At 40.0% G+C, this 25449-nt stretch overlaps 1 protein-coding gene across 1 annotated transcript; it reads left to right on the top strand.

Annotated features, from left to right (window-relative positions):
* Window positions 1-330: 330 nt before the first annotated feature.
* Window positions 331-1289, top strand: LOC309872836 (olfactory receptor 5A2-like; the record flags this gene model as incomplete). The annotated part of the gene is given in 2 exon segments (XM_082747808.1): window positions 331-1231; window positions 1234-1289. Coding segments are annotated over 2 exon segments (957 nt in total).
* Between the last annotated feature and the right edge of the window lie 24160 nt (window positions 1290-25449).

Raw genomic sequence — 25449 nt, 5'->3', positions numbered from 1 at the left:
ATCTGGAGAGGTGCAGTCATTTTTCCACAGTACCAGAGAGTCAGGAATGGAGCTGAGGACAAAACCCAGATTACTGACTCCCAGTCATTCTGTACTCCATTAGACAGACCCTCTTCTAATCAGCAAGGTGTATAGCATACAGATTTTAAATAGGGTGAAGAGATTATCATGGGAAGACTTCCTCCAAGAAGAAGGCATAGCAGGCGAATGTGATGTTAACTTGGTGTTAATTGTTTAAATGATCTTCCAGGAAATATCCACTCATATACTAACAAATACAATCTAACTGATCACAGGATTGTTTCTTTCCTTTATGCAGGAAGTAGGTCTATGGTTGTAGGAAGGAACAACACTGTTGTGACAAAATTCATCCTCTTGGGATTTTCAGACCATCCTCAAATGAAGCTTTTCCTTTTTCTGTTATTTTTGGGGATTTATCTCCTGACCCTAGCCTGGAACCTGAGTCTCATTGCCCTCATCAGGATGGACTCCCACCTGCACACACCCATGTACTTCTTCCTCAGTAACCTATCCTTCCTAGATATCTGCTATGTGTCCTCCACAACTCCCAAGATGCTCTCTGACATTATCACAGGGAAGAAAACCATTTCCTTTGTTGGCTGTGCCACACAGTACTTTGTGTTTTGTGGGATGGGGCTGACTGAATGCTTTCTTTTGGCAGCCATGGCATATGACCGCTATGCTGCAATCTGTAACCCATTGCTCTACACAGCCCTAATTTCCCATACACTTTGTTTAAAGATGGTGGCTGGGGCCTATGTGGGTGGATTCCTCAGTTCTTTGATTGAAACATACTCCGTTTACCAGCATGATTTCTGTGGGCCCAACACGATTGACCACTTCTTCTGTGACCTTCCTCCAGTTCTGGTTCTGTCATGCTCTGATACCTTTACCAGTCAGGTGGTGAATTTCGTTGTGGGTGTTGTTGTTGGAATGGTGTCTGTCCTTGTGATCCTCATCTCTTATGGTTACATTGTTGCTGCTGTCCTGAAGATGAACTCAGCTAAAGGTAGGACCAAAGCCTTCAGCACCTGTGCCTCTCACCTGACTGCTGTGACCCTTTTCTATGGTTCTGGCCTTTTCATGTACATGCGACCCAGTTCTAGCTACTCCCTAAACCGGGATAAGTTGGTGTCCATATTCTATGCTCTGGTAATCCCTATGGTGAATCCTATCATCTACAGTCTTAGGAATAAGGAGATTAAAAATGCCATAAGAAAGTTGTGCAGAAGGAACATGTGCTTTCTCATATGCCTTTGTTTTTCTGACCGTAAGCTAATGTTTACAAAGAGGCTGTGAGCTGGGTCAATTGTGCAGCTTTTCATGTAGCTTTGGACTAGTTGATTTACATAGTGTTTGGTTAACTAGATTTTCCCCCACTTTCCAATATTTCCTTAATTAGTTTACCTATTGGTTATCAGAAAACATTTGGCTATTATTGTTTTCTAGCATTGCATATGCTGAGATTATAAATACTCAATTTAGCAGAAAGATTCATATGAAAAAGAATGAACAACCAAAAATATCGAAACAGAGTTTGTGTCTATAGGAGGAAAAGTGTTGAAAAAAAAATTAGTCTAGCATTCAGGATGGTGATTTTTAAGGTAGCATGAGGATATACAGCATAATAACCCAAGGAGGGAGACGCTTTTTCTAAAAACAGTTGCCTGACCCTGTAATGAAATTTAACATGCTTCCTTTATGGCGTGTGAGCACCACAAGGCAGACAAGGTCTCTTGTTTGAGAATCCAGCTATTGTGAGCCACTGGGAGTGAAGAGGGAATAGAACTGATTTTTTAGGGCGCCTGGGTGGCTCAGTGGGTTAAGCCGCTGCTTTCGGCTCAGGTCATGATCCCAGCGTCCTGGGATTGAGTCCCACATCGGGCTCTCTGCTCAGCGGGGAGCCTGCTTCCTCCTCTCTCTCTGCCTGCCTCTCTGCCTGCTTGTGATCTCTCTCTCTGTCAAATAAATAAATAAAATCTTTAAAAAAAAAAAGAACTGATTTTTAAAATGTGTTAAGATAGGAAAGAGTTAAAAAACCTCTGATTAGAGCGTTAATGACTGAACAACCTCATGGCTAATTCAATCAACTGTACAAAAAGTAGTCACTACAATGATTTAAATAAAGCCAGGGATTTGTCATTTCAGTCTGAAGTAACTGCTTTCCAGCCAACACTCAAAGTTTCTTAGGAATCTATAGAAGAGGAGCATACTGTCATTTGGGAAAAAGGTTCTAGGTTTTCACAAGTTTTATGATAAGTTTTAGGATGGGACTTAGCTTAGGAATTGAAGAGAGTGATTTTTCTCTTTCATATTATCTCAGAACTTGTTATGTGTCCTTGAACCAGCAGTAGACAACTGGCATACATTTATTCAGCTGTGCCAGTTCTCGGTTGGCCATAAATGAAAAGGAAGTATCTGCCTGTATGTCCTTGGAGAAGTTACTTGGGCTTTGTGTGCCTTAGTTCCTTATCTGCAAAATAGGAATAATAACAGTAATTGTCTCATAGGCTTATTGTGATGAATTAAATGACTCAGTATATACAAGCACTTAGAATAGTGCTGGTTGATAGAAAATGCTTAGGTGAGCATTATTATTATTGTTGTTCTGTAATAATATTTATTTATCACCATTTAAAAAAAATTTTTTTTATTTTTTATAAACATATATTTTTATCCCCAGGGGTACAGGTCTGTGAATCACCAGGTTTACACACTTCACAGCACTCACCAAATCACATACCCTCCCCAATGTCCATAATCCCACCCCCTTCCCTCAAACCCCCTCCCCCCAGAAACCCTGTTTGTTTTGTGAGATTAAGAGTCACTTATGGTTTGTCTCCCTCCCAATCCCATCTTGTTTCATTTATTCTTCTTCTACCCACTTAAGCCCCCATGTTGCATCATCACTTCCTCATATCAGGGAGATCATATGATAGTTGTCTTTCTCTGCTTGACTTATTTCGCTAAGCATGATACGCTCTATTTCCATCCATGTTGTCGCAAATGGCAAGATTTCATTTCTTTTGATGGCTGCATAGTATGCCATTGTGTATATATACCACATCTTCTTGATCCATTCATCTGTTGATGGACATCTAGGTTCTTTCCATAGTTTGGCTATTGTGGACATTGCTGCTATAAACATTCGGGTGCATGTGCCCCTTTGGATCACTACATTTGTATCTTTAGGGTAAATACCCAATAGTGCAATTGCTGGGTCATAGGGCAGTTCTATTTTCAACATTTTGAGGAACCTCCATGTTGTTTTCCAGAGTGGCTGCACCAGCTTGCATTCCCACCAACAGTGTAGGAGGGTTCCCCTTTCTCCGCATCCTCGCCAGCATCTGTCATTTATCACCATTTTTTAAAAAAGATTTTATTTATTTATTTATTTGACAGAGAGAGATCACAAGTAGATGGAGAGGCAGGCAGAGAGAGAGGAAGGGAAGCAGGCTCCCTGCTGAGCAGAGAGCCCGATGCGGGACTCGATCCCAAGACCCTGAGATCATGACCTGAGCTGAAGGCAGCGGCTTAACCCACTGAGCCACCCAGGTGCCCCTATTTATCACCATTTGAGCCAAAGAAATAGAAGCCATTTTCTTAGTTTGTTAAAAAAATGTGATCTTCACAATAGCTTTGATGCACTGGAAAGTGGGACAGTGGAGACTAGAGTGAAAATTGTTTGGGTATTTGTTAAGTATTCTTAAGTCATCAGACCTGGAATTATTACTCTCATGTCCACCCCTTTATAGGTAGGTCACCTTATGCAAGTTACTTACAAGCTCTGTTTTTCTCATCTGTACAATGAGGATAATAATTGCATCTACCTCACGGAATTGATACAAAAACTAAGTGAGAATGCATGAAAAGGGCTTAACTTAGTGCCTGGTATATGGTTATACTTACTAAATGTTAGCTTATATTATTAATCAATTTTGTATAAATCAAGAGAATTTCAGGCTAATGTGCTAAGAAGAGGCAAATTAGATAGCTTTGGGATATCTACTTAGACTGGAACATAATAGTCTCAGTAAAAAGGCATGCCTGTACATCTCATGTCTGCTGCTTCTTCTACATGTAGGAAGCAGTCATTAGAAAAATAGAACTCAAGTTCATAGAGGTGGCCACCCATGGGAATGCTACCATTGTGCCAACTCTATCAGCCACATGGTCATCTTGCCTTTCCTTATATCCAGTTTTCCTCTCCACCTTTCCTTATCTGTACTCTAGGTTAATGAAGTCTTCTCTTACAATTTACCTTTGGTAGCTAATCTTAAATTCTCCTAATGCCCAAAGTCATTGGAACAAAACAAACAAACAAACAAAGGAAAATATGCCTCGTGCTTTGGACTTACATGGAGCTGTCACTGGTCTATAATCATCTCTAAATTTTTTTGAACAAACATTCTGAATATAAGATCTTTAGAAAAATCTCTCTTGTTCAGCCACATACATGTTCACTGCTAATGGAAATTTTCTTCTTGCATTGAGAAGATATAATGTACTTTTGCAGTTTTCCCAAGTGCCAAAGAGAAAATAATGATCATTAATAATTGTTAAATATAGCACACAATGTGGGGTTTGGTCGTGGGACTTGAATAAGGCAAAAATGATCTGGGGTTTATAGTAAGCCACATGTTAAATAAAACTTCCTAAATAAGTGCATTTATTATGGGGCATATAAATAGACATATATTAAACAATAAATTTGGCACTAAAAGAATCAGGCATTTTATAGTTCTTTGAAGCAAGACAAGGTACAGCTGTCTAGGAGAGGTGGGCAGTTAGCCAGCTCAAGATGAATTCCCTTTAGTAAAATTAGCATTATTCAGGGTGTGTCACTCATCTTTGCAACTTCCGAAGACTTTTTTCAGATGGACTTGAATTACCAAGCTCAGAATAGCTAACTGCATAAGCCAGATGCCATTTTTAGTTTTCATGGAAGAACAAAACTGCCAAGCTTGTACTTGAGCTAGTGGCACAATTCTTTGACTTGATGAGGAAGTCGCGTATAAAAACAAATTAAAATTGAAAGTCTGTTTGGAGAGAAAGTGGGTAATGTGTGTCAGTGCCTGGTGTGCCCAACTACAGAGTTCAGACAGGCTGAGAGGCCCTGGGCCAGGGCACTGACAATTTCTCTCCCAAAGTATTTATATTCCTCTCTTCTAAGTGACCATCTTCCCATATAATCACTATATTAAAAAAATAATCATATTCACAGACCAATTAATAGATTTTCCATCTTTGGTTATAGGAAATATTTGTCTCTAAAATGCCTCTATTACATATTTTATTTATTATTATATGATTTTGTGGCTTGGTTTTTAGAGTTTTCAGAAACCTGGTTATTGTCGCTATGTACCACCTACATTCCCCTAATTTTGGGGTAGGTATAAATGATTACTCTCTCATTTACTCACTCATTCACACACTCGGGGATTAGTGACTGATACATTAAATGGGTTCTGATGAGAATTTAAACTTTTTTCCTTAAAGATCAACAGTTTCATGCTTCTAGTCATAAACCTAGAGAAACCCAGAGCTTGCCTATTCTGTGATCATCCACGTAAATAAGGAAACACTTGCAATTCACTTCCTTGTGTCCAGATAACGGACTTGGATCTCTCTGATCTACAACTGATCTGGGAGAGCCTAAATGTCTTGCATATACAAAGATATACCATGTATTCCAGCATTATCCCATCATCTTGATCTATGGCTACCTTCCTTGAATTCTTGTTGGGTCTCCCTGTCTGTAAGACCTCCTAAATAACTGGGGGAGATAAACCGACTGTTTTATGTAACCTTTGCTGCTTTTATTCCATTGTCACTCTTCTCATGCTTTCCTTTCCCCTTCTAATGCTGACCAAGATCATCTATGTGCAATATGGCTAGGGATGAGATTCCCCACCTCCCTACAAGTAAAGAAATAGCCTTAGCAGGCTCCTGTAATCTTGGAGGATACAAGTTGTATTGTATCAAATGGATGTGGCAGCATCTCTCTTTGGTTTTGCCAAACTGGATGAAAGACAGACAAACTTCACACTTCGCTGAGACCACACTCTAGAACTAGAAAGGCATTTTGGACCCAGGGAGACCCCATAGAGGAACAGGCTTCATCTCTCTCTCAAAACTATTTTTTTTTTTTCTGAAATAGAGTCATGGTGTTATATTGGACTTAAATGTCAACATAAATAGAATACTGAAATATGTAAAGTATTTCATTGATACTGTATGAAATATTCTTGTTCAAATAAAACCTCTTTCTTGTGCAGATGAAGGCTGTGTGATTTCATCTTAAGAAATGTTTAAGGGACAAAATTATTGATGTACATGGACCAGAGGGAGGAAGTCCCTGTATTAGACATTCACCGAGACTCATAGTTCATTTTCTGACAACCCAAAGCTAAGGAAGTAGCCTGGTAGGAATCATCTCACCCTTCAACTTGATGCTCATTCTAGAATACAGAGATAAGGTCTGAGGCTGAGCTGCAGGAAGGAGTGGCCCATAAACTTTAAAAAAAGAGGTGAGTTCTGAGAAATCCCACATCTCAGGGAACCTAACTGTCCAATCTTTCCTTTACTCATTTCATGAATCCTGTTACAGACAGTTTTTATAATTTGCTGTATTATCTGTACCATCTGCTAGATGTCACTTTTTTCATTGCAGTCCCTCTTTATACCAGAAGGTAAACCAGAAGGTTTAACACTTTTGGTGATTGTGGTTTTCAGATCTCTGAAGGCTCTAGAATTGTTTTTCATACTTGCCATCTCTGGCAGTTTTTCAACAGAAGGCCATACATGAGATTTTCCTGTGTTATCCAGTTAACTGTCTTTGATGAAGACACTAGACTTTTTTTTTTTAAAAAAGATTTTATTTATTTGAGAGAGAGAGAGAGCAAGCAGGGGGAGGGAGAAGGACAAGCAGACTCTCCACTGAGTGGAGCCTGATGCAGGGCTCAGTCTCAGGACTCTGAGGTCATGACCTGAGCCTAAATCAAGAGTCATATACTCAACCTACTGAGCCAGCCAGGTGCCCTGATTTGATATATTTATATATTATGATATGATGGTCATTGTAGCAGACTTAGCACCTCTATCATGTCACATAATTATCATTTCTTATTTGTGGTTGGAATAATTCTAGATCTAGTCTCTTAGCAAGTTTGATGATTATAATACAGTATTATTATCTATGTTCATTAGATCTTTACATGACATCATTACATTGCCTATATTGCATTACATCTCTCAGACTTATTTACCACTAGTTGCAAGTTTTTACTCTGTTTTTGAGTTAAGCTTTTTTAGATTCCATACATGTTACATAGTTTTTGTCTTTCTCTGTCTGACTTATCTCAATATAACTTCCTCAAGGGCCATCCGTTTCATCTAAAGTGGCAAGATTTCATTCTTTCTCATGGCTAAATAATATTCCCGTGTGTGTGTGTGTGTGTGTGTGTGTGTGTGAGAGAGAGAGAGAGAGAGAGAGAGAAATACATCACATTTTATCTATTCATACAGTGATAGGCACTCAGGTTATTTCCTTATCTTGGCTATTGTAAATAACACTACAATAAACATGGGAATGCAGATATCTCTTTGATACCCTGTTTTCATTTCCTTTGGGTGTATATCTAGTAGTGGAATTACTGGAACTGTATGATATTTCTATTTTTAATTTTCTGAGAAAACTCCATGCTGTTTTCCATATACATTCCCACCAGCAGTGCAAGAGGGTTATCCTCACCTACCCTGGTTATCTCTTGTCTTCTTGATGGTGGCCATTCTAACAGATGGGTAGTGATAGCTCATTATGGCTTTTCCCTAATGATTAGTGAGGTCGAGCATCTTTTCATGGAGCTGTTAGCCATTTGGCTATTTTCAGCATGTGTCATTAAACTGAGTTTGACAGTGTCCTTTCTCTACCACCACATGGTAAACTTTCACTTGCAAGAGACCTTAGAAGGTAGAAAGAGTAGAAAGGGGAGGAATCTCAATTCAGTAAATATTCAATTCAGTAAATATTTAGTAAATATTTCTGTGACTTTGTGTACCCACTTGGGTTCAAAGGAGCTGGGGAACGAATGCTCCCCTCTCACACCCTGCCATCTTGGCTTCCATCATTTATATTATCAGGACCCTCAGTGTTCCAATATGTGAATAATGCCTGGCCCATTGTAGGCACTTAATATTTGTCAGAAGAATTAAACTAAGTATTTTACTACAAAGTTAGTGTTTTGGTTCTTTGTCTCCTGCTTTGCCCCCCCCCCCACCATTGCATTTTATTCCCTTTGGGAGTCTTACCACACTGCAGTTTGGGAGTGACATTCCTAGACTACGCAAGGACTTCAAATTTGGCCTAACTCAAGATGGTGTGAGGGGATTTCTACTTTGCCCTTAAAGTGGCACCTTCATATGGTCACAGCCTGTACTTTGACTTCTGGCCAGTCTGACTGCATTTCAACTGTGCCTTTTTTTATTCTTAAGGTGACACCACATTAAATCTTCTTAGCCCACACTTTCGAACCCCAGTCATTGCAGCAGGCATGTCCCGGAGCTGTGGGCATCCTTGCTCGCCACGTCCCCAGGCTCTCGGGTGGCCCAGGAAGGAGGGCACCACCCGGCCAGTCACATGCAAGTGCTGAGGTGGTCTGCTGCGTGCCAGGCAGTATCCCGGGCCTCGACTTCCTGGGCCTGCGGCGTCACTCCTGAACCGCGGAGCCCAGTGCCGCTCGGGTGCATCACAAGGACGTTGCTCTTCCCAGTTTACTACGTCCACCCTCTTTCTCCGAGTCAGTTTCTGTACGCCTTCCGGGGTGACCCCAGCCCTAGGGAGCTGTAGCACATCGTACATACGAAGTCTCCCCTTCGCGGCTGTCGCAACTCACCTTGGCATATGCAGTGCTCCTTGCACATGATGAGCCCCACCAAGTCTGACAGTGCGTGAAGCGCATGCGCATCGAGTCGGACATGCGCAGTGGCTTCCCCGACGTGGGGCTGGTCAAGGCACGCGAGGGTGTTCCAGCTTGGTAGGCTTGGCCTGGGGATCAGCTACAGGATCCAGGGAGGGCTTTGTCCTTGTCCTTGCCTTCTCGGGCATCATCTGGGCCATTCCTGGGGCGATCTTGGGCGTGAGGGGTTGTGGGACCCTCCAACGAGGGGCTCCCCACTGCTTCTCTAGGCCTTCATCTGCCGGGCCCTGGAGGGAAGTGTTCTCCAGGATTGCCTTCTGGGGTGACGACAGACCCAGGCAGGTCCGTGGAGAGTCACTGCCGCTACCTAAGTGCTGCACAGCATCTTCCTCCTCCATCTTCCTCTATCATTTTTCCTCTGCACCAATATTTTGGTTCCTAAGACCAAGTTGTTACTTAGCACTGTAAGTCAAGAACTTACATTCAGCAAAGTTCCTGAAAGTATTTTTCAAACAGTAATAGGAATCATAGATGTGGCAGGTAAGTTCTCTGTAGAGTGCTTTTAAGGGAAATACGGTTATATGACTATTTAATTTTTAGGCTGTACTACATGGTAACAACATATCTTTACTTTTTTGTTTTTAAAAGAATTGGTCTCATAGTGAATTGAAATTGTGATTCAGAGGGTCTTGTTTTGCAGATCAGTTAAAATATAGTGAAATGATTTATTTTGGATGCTATATGTGAAATACAGAATATCTGTTTTTCAGTCAACTCTGACTTATTGAAATTTAATTTTTAAATTATGGTCTAATTTTAGTTTTGTAATGAAAGCAAAATGTGATTTTATCATATCGTATCTATACATATATATTTATAGATACTTTTTACTCAGATGTAAGGCCTTAAACATTAAAAAATGTGGTTGTAACAGTAGGTTGTAGCCATTAGTAAAATAACAGTATAAGCTAGTTACCTTTTTATGAGTAGAGATGCAGAATAGAAATCAGGATAGAAATGAATATGATTGGGGCGCCTGGGTGGCTCAGTGGGTTGAGCCTCTGCCTTCGGCTCAGGTCGTGATTTCAGGGTCCTGGGATCAAGCCCCACATCGGGCTCTCTGCTCAGCATTGAGCCTGCTTCCCCCTCTCTCTGCCTATTCGTGATCTTTGTCTGTCAAATAAATAAATAAAATCTTAAAAAAAATTAAATGAATATGATTAAAAATATGTAAACATATAAACAAAAATTTTCATTTCAAAGGTAATAAAAGGAAATTAAAAGTTTTTTTAACTTGATGAAATATCTATCAGTTAATAACAGTTAAATAACAATGAAATATCAGTTTAAAAAACTGTTAAAATAATTTTTTTTTAAATTTCTTATTTCTACGAGGCCCTATAGCTCAGGGGTTAGAGCACTGGTCTTGTAAATTTTTTATTTCTTTTCAGCATAACAGTATTTGTTGTTGTTGTTGTTGTTGTTTTTATAATTGCATTATCTAAATGCATTAACAATGGTATATAGTCAGTTGTTTCTACTGAAAATATAAAATGGCTTAAGAAATTTGAAAAAATAATGAATACTGTTTTTCTGAAAATAAATAAATTAATTAAAAAAAAAAAGAAATTTGAAAATAGGGGCACCTGGGTGGCTCAGTTGGTTGTGTCCAATCTTGATTTCAGCTCAGGTCTTGATATCAGGGTTGTGAGCTCAAGCCCTGCACTGGGGCCCATGCTAGGCATGGATCCTACTTAAATTTTTTTTTTTGAAAATACAGTTGTGATATGTGAGCAAACATAATGGGCTGAATCCATACATTTGCCTTGACTCCTTCCTTGAGCCTGCCTAAAATGGCAATGAAATTTTTTTTTTACAGGTTTATGTTTAACTTTTATTTTAAAAAATCTGTTGAACTATTTCCCAAAGTATCTGTACCATTTTGCATTGCAGCCAGCAATAAATGAGAGAGAGCTTCAGTTGCTCTAAATCCTAATACATTTATCCCTTTTTAAAAAATTTTTTAGTTTTTATAAACATATATTTTTAACCCCCGGGGTACAGGTATGTGAATTGCCAGGTTTACACACTTCACAGCACTCACCATAGCACATACCCTCCCCAATGTCCATAACCCCACCCTCCTTCTCCCACCCCCTCCCCCCAGCAACCCTCAGTTTGTTTTGTGAGATTAAGAGTCACTTATGATTTGTCTCCCTCCCAATCCGATCTTGTTTCATTTAGTCTTCTCCTACCCCCTACCCCCCATGTTGTATCTCCACTTCCTCATATCAGGGAGATCAAATGATATATGTCTTTCTCCACTTGACTTATTTCACTAAGCATGATATCCTCCAGCTCCATCCACGTCGTCGCAAATGGCAAGATTTTATTTCTTTTGATGGCTGCATAGTATTCCATTGTGTATATATACCACATATTCTTTTTTTTAATTACAGCTATCAATTTATTTATTTTCAGAAAAACCGTATTCATTATTTTTTCACCACACCCAGTGCTCCATGCAATCCGTGCCCTCTATAATACCCACCACCTGGTACCCCAACCTCCCACCCCCCTGCCACTTCAAACCCCTCAGATTGTTTTTCAGAGTCCATAGTCTCTCATGATTCACCTCCTCTTCCAATTTACCCCAACTCCCTTCTCCTCTCTAACACCCCTTGTCCTCCATGATATTTGCTATGCTTAACAAATAAGTGAAACCATATGATAATTGACTCTCTCTGCTTGACTTATTTCATTCAGCATAATCTCTTCCAGTCCCGTCCATGTTGCTACAAAAGTTGGGTATTCATCCTTTCTGATGGAGGCCTAATACTCCATAGTGTATATGGACCACATCTTCCTTATCCATTCATCTGTTGAAGGGCATCTTGGTTCTTTCCACAGTTTGGCGACCGTGGCCATTGCTGCTATAAACATTGGGGTACAGATGACCCTTCTTTTCACGACATCTGTATCCTTGGGGTAAATACCCAGGAGTGCAATTGCAGGGTCATAGGGAGGCTCTATTTTTAATTTCTTGAGGAATCTCCACACTGTTCTCCAAAGAGGATGCACCAACTTGCATTCCCACCAACAGTGTAAGAGGGTTCCCCTTTCTCCACATCCTCTCCAACACATGTTGTTTCCTGTCTTGCTAATTTTGGCCATTCTAACTGGTGTAAGGTGATATCTCAATGTGGTTTTAATTTGAATCTCCCTGAGGGCTAATGATGATGAACATTTTTTTCATGTGTCTGATAGCCATTTTATACCACATATTCTTGATCCATTCATCTGTGGATGGGCATCTAGGTTCTTTCCATACTTTGGCTATTGTGGACATTGCTGCTATAAACATTCAGGTGCATGTGCCCCTTCGGATCACTACATTTGTATCTTTAGGGTAAATTCCCAGTAATGCAGTTGCTGAGTAATAGGGTAGTTCTATTTTCAACATTTTGAGGAACCTCCATGCTGTTTTCCAGAGTGGTTGCACCAACTTGCATTCCCCCAACAGTGTAGGAGGGTTCACCTTTCTCCACATCCTCGCCAGCATCTGTCATTTCCTGACTTGTTAATTTTAGCCATTCTGACTGGTGTGAGGTGGTATCTCATTGTGGTTTTGATTTTTATTTCCCTGATGCTGAGTGATGTGGAGCACTTTTTCATGTGTCTGTTGGCCATCTGGATGTCTTCTTTGCAGAAATGTCTGTTCATGTCCTCTGCCCATTTCTTGATTGGATTATTTGTTCTTTGGGTGTTGAGTTTGCTAAGTTCTTTATAGATTTTGGGCACTATTCCTTTATCTGATATGTCGTTTGCAAATGTCTTCTCCCATTCTGTCAGTTGTCTTTTGGTTTTGTGAACTGTTTCCTTTGCTGTGCAAAAGCTTTTGATCTTGATAAAATCCCAATAGTTTATTTTTGCCCTTGCTTCCCTTGCCTTTGGCGATGTTCCTGGGAAGATGTTGCTGCGGCTGAGGTCAAAGAGGTTGCTTCCTGTGTTCTCCTCAAGGATTTTGATGGATTCCTTTCTCACATTGAGGTCCTTCATACATTTTGAGTCTTTTTTTATGTGTGGTGTAAGGAAATGATCCCATTTCATTTTTCTGCATGTGGCTGTCCAATTTTCCCAACTCCATTTATTGAAGAGGCTGTCTTTTTTCCATTGGACATTCTTTCCTACTTTGTCGAAGATTATTTGACCATAGAGTTGAGGGTCTATTTCTGGGCTCTCTATTCTGTTCCATTGATCTATGTGTCTGTTTTTGTGTCAGTACCATGCTGTCTTGATGATGACAGCTTTGTAATAGAGATTGAAGTCCAGAATTGTAATGCCACCAACTTTGGCTTTCTTTTTCAATATCCCTTTGGCTATTCGAGGTCTTTTCTGGTTCCATATAAATTTTAGGATTATTTGTTCCATTTCTTTGAAAAAGATGGTTGGTACTTTGATAGGAATTGCATTAAATGTGTAGATTGCTTTAGGCAGCATAGACATTTTCACAATATTTATTCTTCCAATCCAGGAGCATGGAACATTTTTCCATTTCTTTGTGTCTTCCTCAATTTCTTTCATGAGTACTTTATAGTTTTCTGAGTATTGATTCTTAGCCTCTTTGGTTAGGTTTATTCCTAGGTATCTTATGGTTTTGGGTGCAATTGAAAATGGGATTGACTCCTTATTTTCTCTTTCTTCTGTCTTGTTGTTGGTGTAGAGAAATGCAACTGATTTCTGTGTATTGATTTTATATCCTGACACTTTACTGAATTCCTGTACAAGTTCTAGCAGTTTTGGAGTGGAGTGTTTTGGGTTTTCCACATATAGTATCATGTCATCTGCGAAGAATGATATTTTGACTTCTTCTTTGCCAATTTGGATGCCTTTAATTTCCGTTGTTGTCTGATTGCTGAGGCTAGGACTTCTAGTACTATGTTGAATAGCAGTGGTGATAATGGACATCCCTGCCATGTTCCTGACCTTAGTGGAAAAGTTTTCAGTTTTTCTCCATTGAGAATGATATTTGCGGTGGATTTTTTGTAGATGGCTTTGATGATATTGAGGTATGTGCCCTCTATCCCTACACTTTGAAGAGTTTTGATCAGGAAGGGATGCTGTACTTTGTCAAATGCTTTTTCAGCATCTATTGAGAGTATCATATGGTTTTTGTTCTTTCTTTTATTTATGTGTTGTATCACATTGATTGGTTTGTGGATGTTGAACCAACCTTGCAGCCCTGGAATAAATCCCACTTGGTTGTGGTGAATAATCCTTTTAATGTACTGTTGGATCCTATTGGCTAGTATTTTGGTGAGAATTTTCGCATCTGTGTTCATCAAGGATATTAGTCTGTAGTTCTCTTTTTTGATGGGATCCTTGTATGGTTTTGGGATCAAGGTGATGCTGGCCTCATAAAAGGAGTTTGGAAGTTTTCCTTCCATTTCTATTTTTTGGAACAGTTTCAGGAGAATAAGAATTAGTTCTTTAAATGTTTGGTAGAATTCCCCCGGAAAGCCATCTGGCCCTGGGCTTTTGTTTGTTTGGAGCTTTTTAATGACTGTTTCAATCTCCTTACTGGTTATGGGCCTGTTCAGGTTTTCTATTTCTTCCTGGTTCAGTTGTGGTAGTTTATATGTCTTTAGGAATGCATCCATTTCTTCCAGATTGTCAAATTTGTTGGTGTAAATTGTTCATAGTATGTTCTTATAATTGTCTGTATTTCTTTAGTGTTGGTTGTGATCTCTCCTCTTTCATTCATGATTTTATTTATTTGGGTCCTTTCTCTTTTGTTTTTGATAAGTCTGGCCAGGGGTTTATCAATCTTATTAATTCTTCCAACGAACCAGCTCCTAGTTTCGTTGATTTGTTCTATTGTTTTTTTTGGTTTCTATTTCATTGATTTCTGCTCTGATCTTTATGATTTCTCTTCTCCTGCTGGGCTTAGGGGTTTTTTTTTTTTTTTTTTTGTTCTTTCTCCAGCTCCTTTAAGTGTTGGGTTAGGTTTTGTACCTGAGACCTTTCTTGTTTCTTGAGAAAGGCTTGTACCACTATATATTTTTCTCTCAGGACTGCCTTTGTTGTGTCCCACAGATTTTGAACTGTTGTGTTTTCATTATCATTTGTTATCATAAATTTTTTCAATTCTTCTTTAATATACTGGTTGACCCATTCATTCTTTAGAAGGATGCTGTTTAGTCTCCATGTATTTGGGTTCTTTCCAGATTTCCTCTTGTGATTGAGTTCTAGCTTCAGAGCATTGTGGTCTGAAAATATGCAGGGAATGATCCCAATCTTTTGATACCAGTTGAGACCTGATTTATTACCCAGGATGTGATCTATTCTGGAGAATGTTCCTGTACACTAGAGGAGAATTTGTATTCTGTTGCTGTGAAATGAAATGTTCTGAATGTATATGTGATGTCCATCTGGTCCAGTGTGTCATTTAAGGCCTTTATCTCCTTGTTGATCTTTTGCTTGGATGATCTCAATTTCAGTGAGGGGAGTGTTAAAGTTCCCTACTATTATTGTATTATTGTTGATGTGTGTCTTTGATTTTGTTATTAATTGGTTTATATAGTTGGCTGCTCCCACGTTGGGGGCATAGATATCATAGATATTTAAAATTGTTAAGTCTTCTTGTTGGACAGATCCTTTGAGTATGATATAGTGTCCTTCTTCATCTCTTATTATAGTCTTTGGCTTAAAATCTAATTGATCTGATATAAGGATTGCCACTCCTGCTTTCTTCTGATGTCCATTAGCATGGTAAATTGTTTTCCACCTCCTCAGTTTAAATCTTGAGGTGTCTTTGGGTCTAAAATGAGTTTCTTATAGGCAAAATATTGATTTTTTAAATCCATTCTGATACCCTGTGTCTTTTGAGTGGGGCATTTAGCCCATTAACATTCAGGGTAACTATTGAGAGATATGAATTTAGTGCCATTGTATTGCCTGTAAGGTGACTGTTACTTTATATGGTCTCTGTTCCTTTCTGATCTACCACTTGTAGGCTCTCTCTTTGCTTAGAGGACCCCTTTCAATATTTCCTGTAGAGCTGGTTTGGTGTTTGCAAGTTCTTTCAGTTTTTGTTTGTCCTGGAAGCTTTTAATCTCTCCTATTTTCAATGATAGCCTAACTGGATATCGTATTCTTGGCTGCATGTTTTTCTCATTTAGTGCTCTTTATATATCATGCTAGCTCTTTCTGGCCTGCCAGGTCTCTGTGGATAAGTCTGCTGCCAATCTAATATTTTTATCATTGTATGTTATAGACTTCTTTTTCCGAGCTGCTTTCAGGACTTTCTCTTTGTCACTAAGACTTGTAAATTTTACTATTAGGTGACCGGGTGTGGACCTATTCTTATTGATTTTGAGGGGGGTTCTCAGTGCCTCCTGGATTTTGATGCTTGGTCCCTTTGCCATATTGGGGAAATTCTCTCCAGTATACCTTCTGCTCCCCTCTTTCTTTCTTCTTTCTGGAATCCCAGTTATTCTAATGTTGTTTCATCTTATGGTGTCACTTATCTCTCGAATTGTCCCCTCATGGTCCAGTAGCTGTTTGTCCCTCTTTTGCTCAGCTCTTTATTCTCTGTCATTTGGTCTTCTATATCGTTAATTCTTTCTTCTGCCTCATTTATCCTAGCGGTGAGAGCCTCCATTTTTTATTGAATCTCTTTAATAGTTTTTTTTTTATTTCAACTTGGTTAGTTTTAATTCTTTTATTTCTCCAGAAAGGGCTTTTATATCTCCTGAGAGGGTTTCTCTAATATCTTCCATGACTTTTTCAAGCCCAGCTAGAACCTTGAAAATCATCATTCTGAACTCTAGATCTGACATATTACCAATGTCTGTATTGATTATGTCCCTAGCCTTTGGTACTGCCTCTTGTTCTTTTTCTTTGTGGTGAATTTTTCCGCCTTGTCATTTTGTCCAGATACGAGTATATGAAGGTGCAGTAAAATACTAAAAGGGTGGCAACAACCCTAGGAAAATATGCTTTAATCAAATCAGAAGAGATCCCCAATCATGAGGGGGGGAGAAAGGGGATAAAAAGAGGTTCAGAAAGAAAAAAAAAAAGCAAGGAAAAGAAACAATTAAAAAAAAACGAATAAAGAAACAGTATAAAAAAGAAAAAATATATATATTAGATAAAGTAGTTAAAAAACGTTAAAGAAGAAAAGCGTAGAAGTTAAAAAAATTTAGTAGAAGAAGAGAAAAGAAAATTGAAAAAGGAAAAAAAAATTAACTGCAACACTAAAGAATTATGGGGAGAAAGCCATGAGTTCCGTGCTTTGCTTTCTCCTCCTCTGGAATTCTGCTGCTCTCCTTGGTATTGAAACTGCACTCCTTGGTAGGTGAACTTGGTTCTGGCTGGATTTCTTGTTGATTTTCTGGGGGAGGAGCCTGTTGTAGTGTTTCTCTAGCGTCTTTGCCCCAGGTAGAATTGCACCGCCCTTACCAGGGGCCGGGCTGATTAATCTGCTCAGCTTTGCTTTTGGGTGCTTTTGTTCCCTGAGTGCTTTCTGTAGAGTTCCGGAGGATGGGAATGAAAATGGCAGCCTCCCGGTCTTTGGCCCAGAGGAGCCTAGAGCCCAGGGCCCCACTCCTCAGTGCGCCCTCAGAGAACCGCACGCAGTTATTCCCGTCTCCCTGACCTCCGGCCACGCTCCGAGCTCACCGAGCCTGAGACAGGTTCAAGGTAACCCTAAGCTAGGAGCTCACTCCTCGGCTCTGTCTCTGTAGCCGGCTTCCCTGTTCTAATACCTGTAAGCTCTGCGACACTCAGAACCCCCCGATACTTCTGTGACCCTGCGGGACCTGAGGCCATGCTGACCCTGTGTGGGCTTCACCCCGGTTTAGCCTCTGGAGCGATGTCCCTCAGCGGTACAGACTTCTAAAAGTCCCGATTTTGTGCTCCATTGCTCCGCCACTTGCCGGGAGCCGTCCCCTCCCCCCAGGATCTATCTTCCCATTGCTTTAGTTTCACTTCTCCGCCAGTCCTACCTTTCAGAAAGTGGTTGTTTTTTTGTTTCTAGAATTGCTGTTCTTCTTCTCTTCAATCTGCCGTTGGATTTGTAGGTGTTTGCAATCTTTAGATAAGCTATCTATCTGATCTCCTGCTAGCTGAAGCAGTCTCAGTATGCTACTTCTCTGCCATTTTGACTCCTCAATGAAATATTTTTTTAAACCCATAAAATCACTAAGATAGGTATACCAGGAGAAATGACAACAGAAGCTAAAGGTGGAAGCAGATCTATGAGGAATAACCCACTCAGTTTCAAGAAATCAGGAAGCTATGGGTGTTGGGTAGATGGGACAGGAAAGCCAAGAAGACACAAACCGCGTTCCATTGCACAGCTCTCAGAAGTTCAGGAATTGTGGGCTCTAGGGACCTGCATAGTGGGTGGGGCTTAATACTGGAGATTTGATTGAAAATCTATTAAAAGTAACTTGACTTCTAGACCAGCCTGTCTCCTCTTTTATACAGGAAACTCTACCCATCCTCATCATTCCTCTCTCCCTCTAGTAGAATATTGGAGGTTTCTTCTCTGAGGAATTGAACTAAGATATATGGGCCCTGGGCCATCAGACATATCTATGGGGGAAATATAAAAAAAAATAGAGGAATGAAGTAATATCTGCATAGTGAAAAATTTTACTACTTATATCTACATGGGGGAGATTCTTTTTCCACTGCACACATACTCCATTCACTTATTCAACTCTCAAAATACTCCTAGCTAGGTTGATACCTCTTGGTTAGGAAACTGGAGAATTCTGGGTAGAGAAAAAACTGCCCATGATTACAGCAGATGTTCTTCACAGCAATTGAGAAGTGCTCCCCAGATTGCCTAGCAGGAAGGTCAGCAGAAGAGAGTTTCTGGTTATAAACATCAAGCCTCAAATATTGCTTTTTAGTGTCTCTCAGAGGCTGTAAAGTAGTCAAAGTCATCAGTTTCTGGGTGAAAGCAAGCCTGTAATATGCTCCATGGTAGCTTCCCAGAGACTGTGTGAGACTCCAGAAATGATGGCTGGTGTGTGTGTGTGTGTGTGTGTGTGTGTGTGTGTGAAGACCCAACTCCCAGAGGTCTGAACCTGTCGGGGATTCCAGGACAATAAATTGACCAGGGAGAAGAATCACCAAATGAGGGGTACTGTGGACACTCAGAGTACAACCAAGAGAATTTAAAGAGAATTTTTAAAATATATATTTTCATATATAAGTTTATGAGCTAATTTCATACATATTACATGACTACTTATATAATACCTTACACTGCAAGTAGTTACATCACTAGATTTGTTTTTTTTTTTTTTCTGTTACTGTATGAAGATGGCAGGTGAGAAATTATATGCAGATATTATAGATAGAACCTTTGGGCACAGAGAGGTCTGACACTTTCTTCCCACATTAGCAAGAATTCATTTGAATCTCATGAAGTGTGATTTGTGGAACACAAATGGTTCTTTCTCACCAGAAACATGTCCTCTATTGCATGGCCATAGTGTCCACATTCTTTACTTTTGGTGTTATACCTTTAAAACTATTTGAAGAATCTGCTCAGTTTAAGGATTAAGTTATTACAGTTCTTATCAGGGAGAAATAAAACTACCAGCCTATCAGTAAAAGTTAAATAATTAATTCATTGCCTACCCATCTCTTTCTACCTAGAAGTGAGAAGAGTTGAAGTAGATCAAACCAAGAACGGGAACTTATGTAAAACATCTCTATATCCTTAATAACTGGCAAGGTAGATGACCTTCATTTTCAGAAAACTAGAAACAAGCAAAAATGTTTGTGGGGATGATAAGTAGATATTTTTAGTGAAGGATTAGTAATACAGCATAACATGTTGGGGAGAACTCCAAATCAGAACATAGAAATTATACTATTAATAGAAGGCATGGTAGTACCACAGCCCCTTGTAAGTGCTTTATAGGAATTACCCAATTTGATTCTCTCTTTGAAGACCTACTCTATGATGTAGCTACTACTAACAGTCCCATTTTATGATAATCCTGAGGTGATCATTCTGAGACTGGGAGAGGTTAATTTGGTCATGGTCCCACAGTCATCAAGTGAAAGGGTCGGAATTCTACCCAGATTGAGTGATACTAATAGCCCAGGTTGTAACCATGGTAAGTCATGGCTCTATAATGGATTGGTTATACCATTTTACTTATTGACTCAATGTCCTTGCTTACCCACAGGAAATAACCCCATGTCTGACTCAGAGGCTGCAGTGATGATGGGATCTGGTTCAGATACTTGAGAAAATGTATGGATGTATATATCTAAAATGAAAGTACATTGACCACAGGGAAATGTTCACATATCTAATTTATTTTATTTTATTATTTTAAAAAAGATTTTATTTATTTATTTGACAGAGATCACATGTAGGCAGAGGCAGACAGAGAGAGAGAGAGAGGAGGAAGCAAGCTCCCCGCTGAGCAGAGAGCAGGAGGCAGCGCTCAATCCCAGGACTCCGAGATCATGACCTGAGCCAAAGGCAGAGGCTTTAACCCACTGAGCCACCCAGGCTCCCCTAATTTATTTTATATTTTAAAGATTTATTTATTTGACAGAGATCACAAGTAGGCAGAGAGGCAGGTGGACGATGGGGGGGGGGGTAGTCAGGCTTCCTGCTGAGCAGAGAGCCCAATGTGGGGCTTGATTCCAGGACCCTGGGATCATGACCTGAGCCAAAGGCAGAGGCTTTAACCCACTGAGCCACCAGGTACCTCTCTAGTTTATTTTAATTAAGGTATTTCACCAGCTAGTATTTTTTAAAATTTATTTATTTTTTTCAGCATAACAGTATTCATTGTTTTTGTACCACACCCAGTGCTCCATGCAATTCGTGCCCTCACTAATACCCACCACCTGCTTTCCCCAACCTCCCATCCCCCGCCCCTTCAAAACCCTCAGATTGTTTTTCAGAGTCCATAGTCTCTCATGGTTCACCTCCCCTTCCAATTTCCCCCAACTCCCTTCACCTCTCCATCTTCCCTTGTCCTCCATGCTATTTGCTATGTTCCACAAATAAGTGAAACCATATGATAATTGACTCTCTCTGCTTGACATACTTCACTCAGCATAATCTCTTCCAGTCCGGACCACGTTGCTACAAAACTTGGGTGTTCATCCTTTCTGATGGAGGCATAATAGTCCATAGTGTATATGGACCACATCTTCCTTATCCATTCATCTGTTGAAGGGCATCTTGGTTCTTTCCACAGTTTGGCAACCATGGCCATTGCTGCTATAAACATTGGGTTCAGATGGCCCTTCTTTTCACTACATCTGTATCTTTGGGGTAAATACCCAGTAGTGCAATGGCAGGGTCATAGGTAAGTTCTACTTTTAATTTCTTGAGGAATCTCCACGCTGTTCTCCAAAGAGGCTGCACCAACTTGCATTCCCACCAACAGTGGAAGAGGGTCCCCCTTTCTCCACATCCTCTCCAAGATACGTTGTTTCCTGTCTTGTTAATTTGGGCCATTCTAAGTGGTGTAAGGTGGTATCTCAATGCGGTTTTAATTTGAGTCTCCCTGAGGGCTAGTGATGATGAACATTTTTTTTTTAATTTTTATTTTTTATAAACATATATTTTTATCCCCAGGGGTACAGGTCTGTGAATCACCAGGTTTACACACTTCACAGCACTCACCAAAGCACATACCCTCCCCAATGTCCATAATCCCACCCTCTTCTCCCAAACCCCCTCCCCCCAGCAACCCTCAGTTTGTTTTGTGAGATTAAGAGTCACTTATGATGAACATTTTTTTATGTCTGATAGCCATTTGTATGTCTTCATTGGAGAAGTGTCTGTTCATATCTTCTGCCCATTTAAAAAAAAATATGATTGTCTGTTTTGTGTGTGTTGAGTTTGAGGAGTTCTTTATAGATCCTGGATATCAACATTTTGTCTGTACTGTCATTTGCAAATATCTTCTCCCATTCCGTGGGTTGCCTCTTTGTTTTCTTGACTCTTTCCTTGGCTGTACAGAAGCTTTTGATCTTGATTAAGTCCCAAAAGTTCATCTTTGCTTTTGTTTCCTTTGCCTTTGGAGACATATCTTGAAAGAAGTTGCTGTGGCCGATATAGAAGAAATTACTGCCTATGTTCTCCTCTAGGGTTTTGATGGATTCCTGTCTCACGTTGAGGTCTTTTATCCATTTTGAGTTTATCTTTGTGTACGGTGTAAGAGAATGATCGAGTTTCATTCTTCTACATATAGCTGCCCAGTTTTCCCAGCACCATTTATTAAAGAGACTGTCTTTTTTTTCCACTGTATATTTTTTCCTGCTTTGTTGAAGATTAGTTGACCGTAGGTGTTGGGAGCCAGTACAGGAGGCCTACTATAAGAGCTGTAAGGGACTGAATATGATTGGCTGTTCATTTAGGTCCACTCACGGGGGAGGTGCATGAGCACTGTGGTGATTGGCTAGGTGGGCTAAGCTGCCGGTGTATATATGCTTGAATGTACTTGTAGAGGCGCCGGCCAGAGGGGGCCGCAGCCCCGACCATGGCGGCGGTGGCGGTGGGCGCCGAGGGGCGGCGCGTGGCCCTGGAGGCGGCGGCGGCGCCCGAGCGGGGCAGCGGTAGCTGCGTGCTGTGCTGCGCCAGAGGGGGAAGAAGATAAAAAGAAGCATTAAAGAAGTTTGCCTCCACGCGTGTCTCCCTGTCGTTCTTGCCGGCCGAGAGCAACACGTAGGGTTGAGGGTCGATATCTGGGCACTCTACTCTGTTCCACTGGACTATGTGTCTGTTTTTATGCCAGTACCATACTGTCTTGGTGATCACAGCTTTGTAGTAAAGCTTGAAATCAGGTAACGTGATGCTCCCAGCTTTATTTTTGTTTTTCAACATTTCCTTAGCGATTCGGGGTCTCTTCTGATTCCATACAAATTTTTGGATTATTTGCTCCAGCTCTTTGAAGAATACCGGTGGAATTTTGATTGGAATAGCATTAAAAGTATAGATTGCTCTAGGCAGTATAGACATATTAACAATGTTTATTCTTCTGATCCAAGAGCATGGAATGGTCTCCCATCTTTTTGTGTCTTCTTCAATTTCTTTCATGAGTGTTCTGTAGTTCCTCGAGTACAGATCCTTTACCTCTTTGGTTAAGTTTATTCCCAGGTATCTTATGGTTCTTGATGCTATAGTAAATGGAATCGATTCTCTAATTTCCCTTTCTGTATTTTCATTATTAGTGTATAAGAAAGCCACTGATTTCTGCACATTGACTTTGTATCCTGCCACGTTGCTGAATTGTTGTATGAGTTCTAGTAGTTTGGGGATGGAGTCTTTTGGGTTTTCCATATAAAGAATCATGTCATCTGCAAAGAGAGAGAGAGTTTGACTTCTTCATTACCAATTTGGATACCTTTTATTTCTCTTTGTTGTCTGATTGCTGTTGCTTGGACTTCTAATACTATGTTGAACAAGAGTGGTGAGAGTGGGCAACCTTGTCCTGTTCCTGATCTCAGCGGGAAGGACACAAGCTTTTTCCCATTGAGGATGATATTTGCTGTGGGTCTTTCATAGATAGATATGATGAAATTCAGGAATGTTCCCTCTATTCCTATACTTTGAAGCATTTTAATCAGGAACAGATGCTGGATTTTGTCAAATGCTTTTTCTGCATCAATTGAGAGGACCATGTGTTTCTTCTCTCTTCTCTTATTAATTTGTTCTATCATATTTATTGATTTGTGAATGTTGAACCATCCTTGTAGCCCAGGTATGAATCCCACCTGGTCATGGTGGATAATCTTTTGAATTTGCTGTTGGATCCTGTTGGCTAGGATCTTGTTGAGAATCTTAGCATCCATATTCATCAGTGATATTGGTCTGAAATTCTCCTTTTGGGTAGGGTCTTTGTCTGGTTTGGTGATCAGGGTAATGCTGGCTTCATAGAAAGAGGAAGTTTTCTTTCTGCTTCAATTTTTTGAAACAGGTTCAGGAGAATAGGTGTTATTTCTTCTTTGAAAGTTTGGTAGAATTCCCCAGGGAATCCATCAGGTTCTGGGCTCTTGTTTTTTGGGAAGTTTTTTTTAACATCGCTTCAATCTCATTACTAGATATTGGTCTATTCAGGTTGTCAATTTCTTCCTGGTTCAATTTGGGGGAGTTTATAGTTTTCCAGGAATGCATCCATTTCATCTAGGTTGCTTAGCTTATTGGCATATAACTGTTGATAATAACTTCTGATGTTTGTTTCTACTTCCTTGGTGTTAGTTGTGATCTCTCCCTTTTCATTCATAATTTTATGTATTTGAGCTTTCTCTCTTTTCTTTTGGATTATTGTTGCCAATGGTTTATTGATCTTATTTATTCTTTCAAAAAACAAGCTTCTAGTTTTATTGATACGTTCTACTGTATCTCTGGTTTCTACCTCATCGATCTCAGGTCTAATCTTGATTATTTCCCTTCTTATGTGTGGAGTTGGTTTGTTGTTGATTCTCCAGTTCTTGAAGGTATAGAGACAGCTGCTGTGTTCTGGATTTTTCATTTTTTTTTGAGGGAGGCTTGGATGGTTATGTTTTTCCCCCTTAGGACCGCCTTTGCTGTATCCCATAGGTTTTGGACCAAAGTGTCTTCATTGTCATTGGTTTCCATGAATTGTTTAGTTCTTCCTTGATCTCCTGGTTGATCCAAGCATTCTTAAGCAAGGTGGTCTTTAGCTTCCAGGTGTTTGAGTTCCTTCTGAACTTTTCCTTGTGATTGAGCTCTAGTTTCAAAGCACTGTGATCTGAGAATGTGCAGGAAATAATCTCAGTCTTTTGGTATCAGTTGAGTCCTGATTTGTGACCCAGTATGTGGTCTGTTCTTGAGAAGGTTCCATGTGCACTTGAGAAGAATGAGTATTCTATTGTTTTAGGGTGGAATGTTCTGTATATATCTATGTGGTCCATCTGGTCCAATGTGTCATTCAATGCTCTTGTTTCTTTATTGATTTTCTGCTTCGATGATATGTCTCTTTCTGAGAGAGGCGTGTTAAGATCTCCTAATATTAGTATATTCATATCAATATGATTCTTTATCTTGATTAACAGTTTTTTTATGTAATTGGCTGCTCCCATATTGGGGGCATAGATATTTACAACTGGTAGATCATCTTGGTGGATAGTCCCTTTAAGAATGATGTCGTGTCCTTCTGTATCTCTGACTACAGTCTTTAGTTTAAAGTCTAATTTGTCTGTTATGAGAATCGCTACCCCAGCCTTCTTTTGAGGTCCATTGGCATGAAAGATGCTTCTCCATCCCGTCACTTTCAGTCTGGGTGTATCTTTAGGTTCAAAATGGGTCTCTTGCAGACAACATATGGATGTGCCCTGTCATTTTATCCAGTCTGCAACCCTGTGCTGTTTTATGGGCGCATTTAGGCCATTCACATTGAGGGTGATTATTGGTAGATACGTTTTTATTGACATCGTTTTACCTTTGAAGTCTTTCTTTTTGTAGATTGTCTCTATATTTCTGTTCAATGCT

The sequence above is a fragment of the Mustela nivalis genome (assembly GCF_964662115.1).
Source record: "Mustela nivalis genome assembly, chromosome: 9".
Taxonomy (NCBI): Eukaryota; Metazoa; Chordata; class Mammalia; order Carnivora; family Mustelidae; genus Mustela; species Mustela nivalis.
This window is presented reverse-complemented; position numbering and strand designations above follow the sequence as displayed.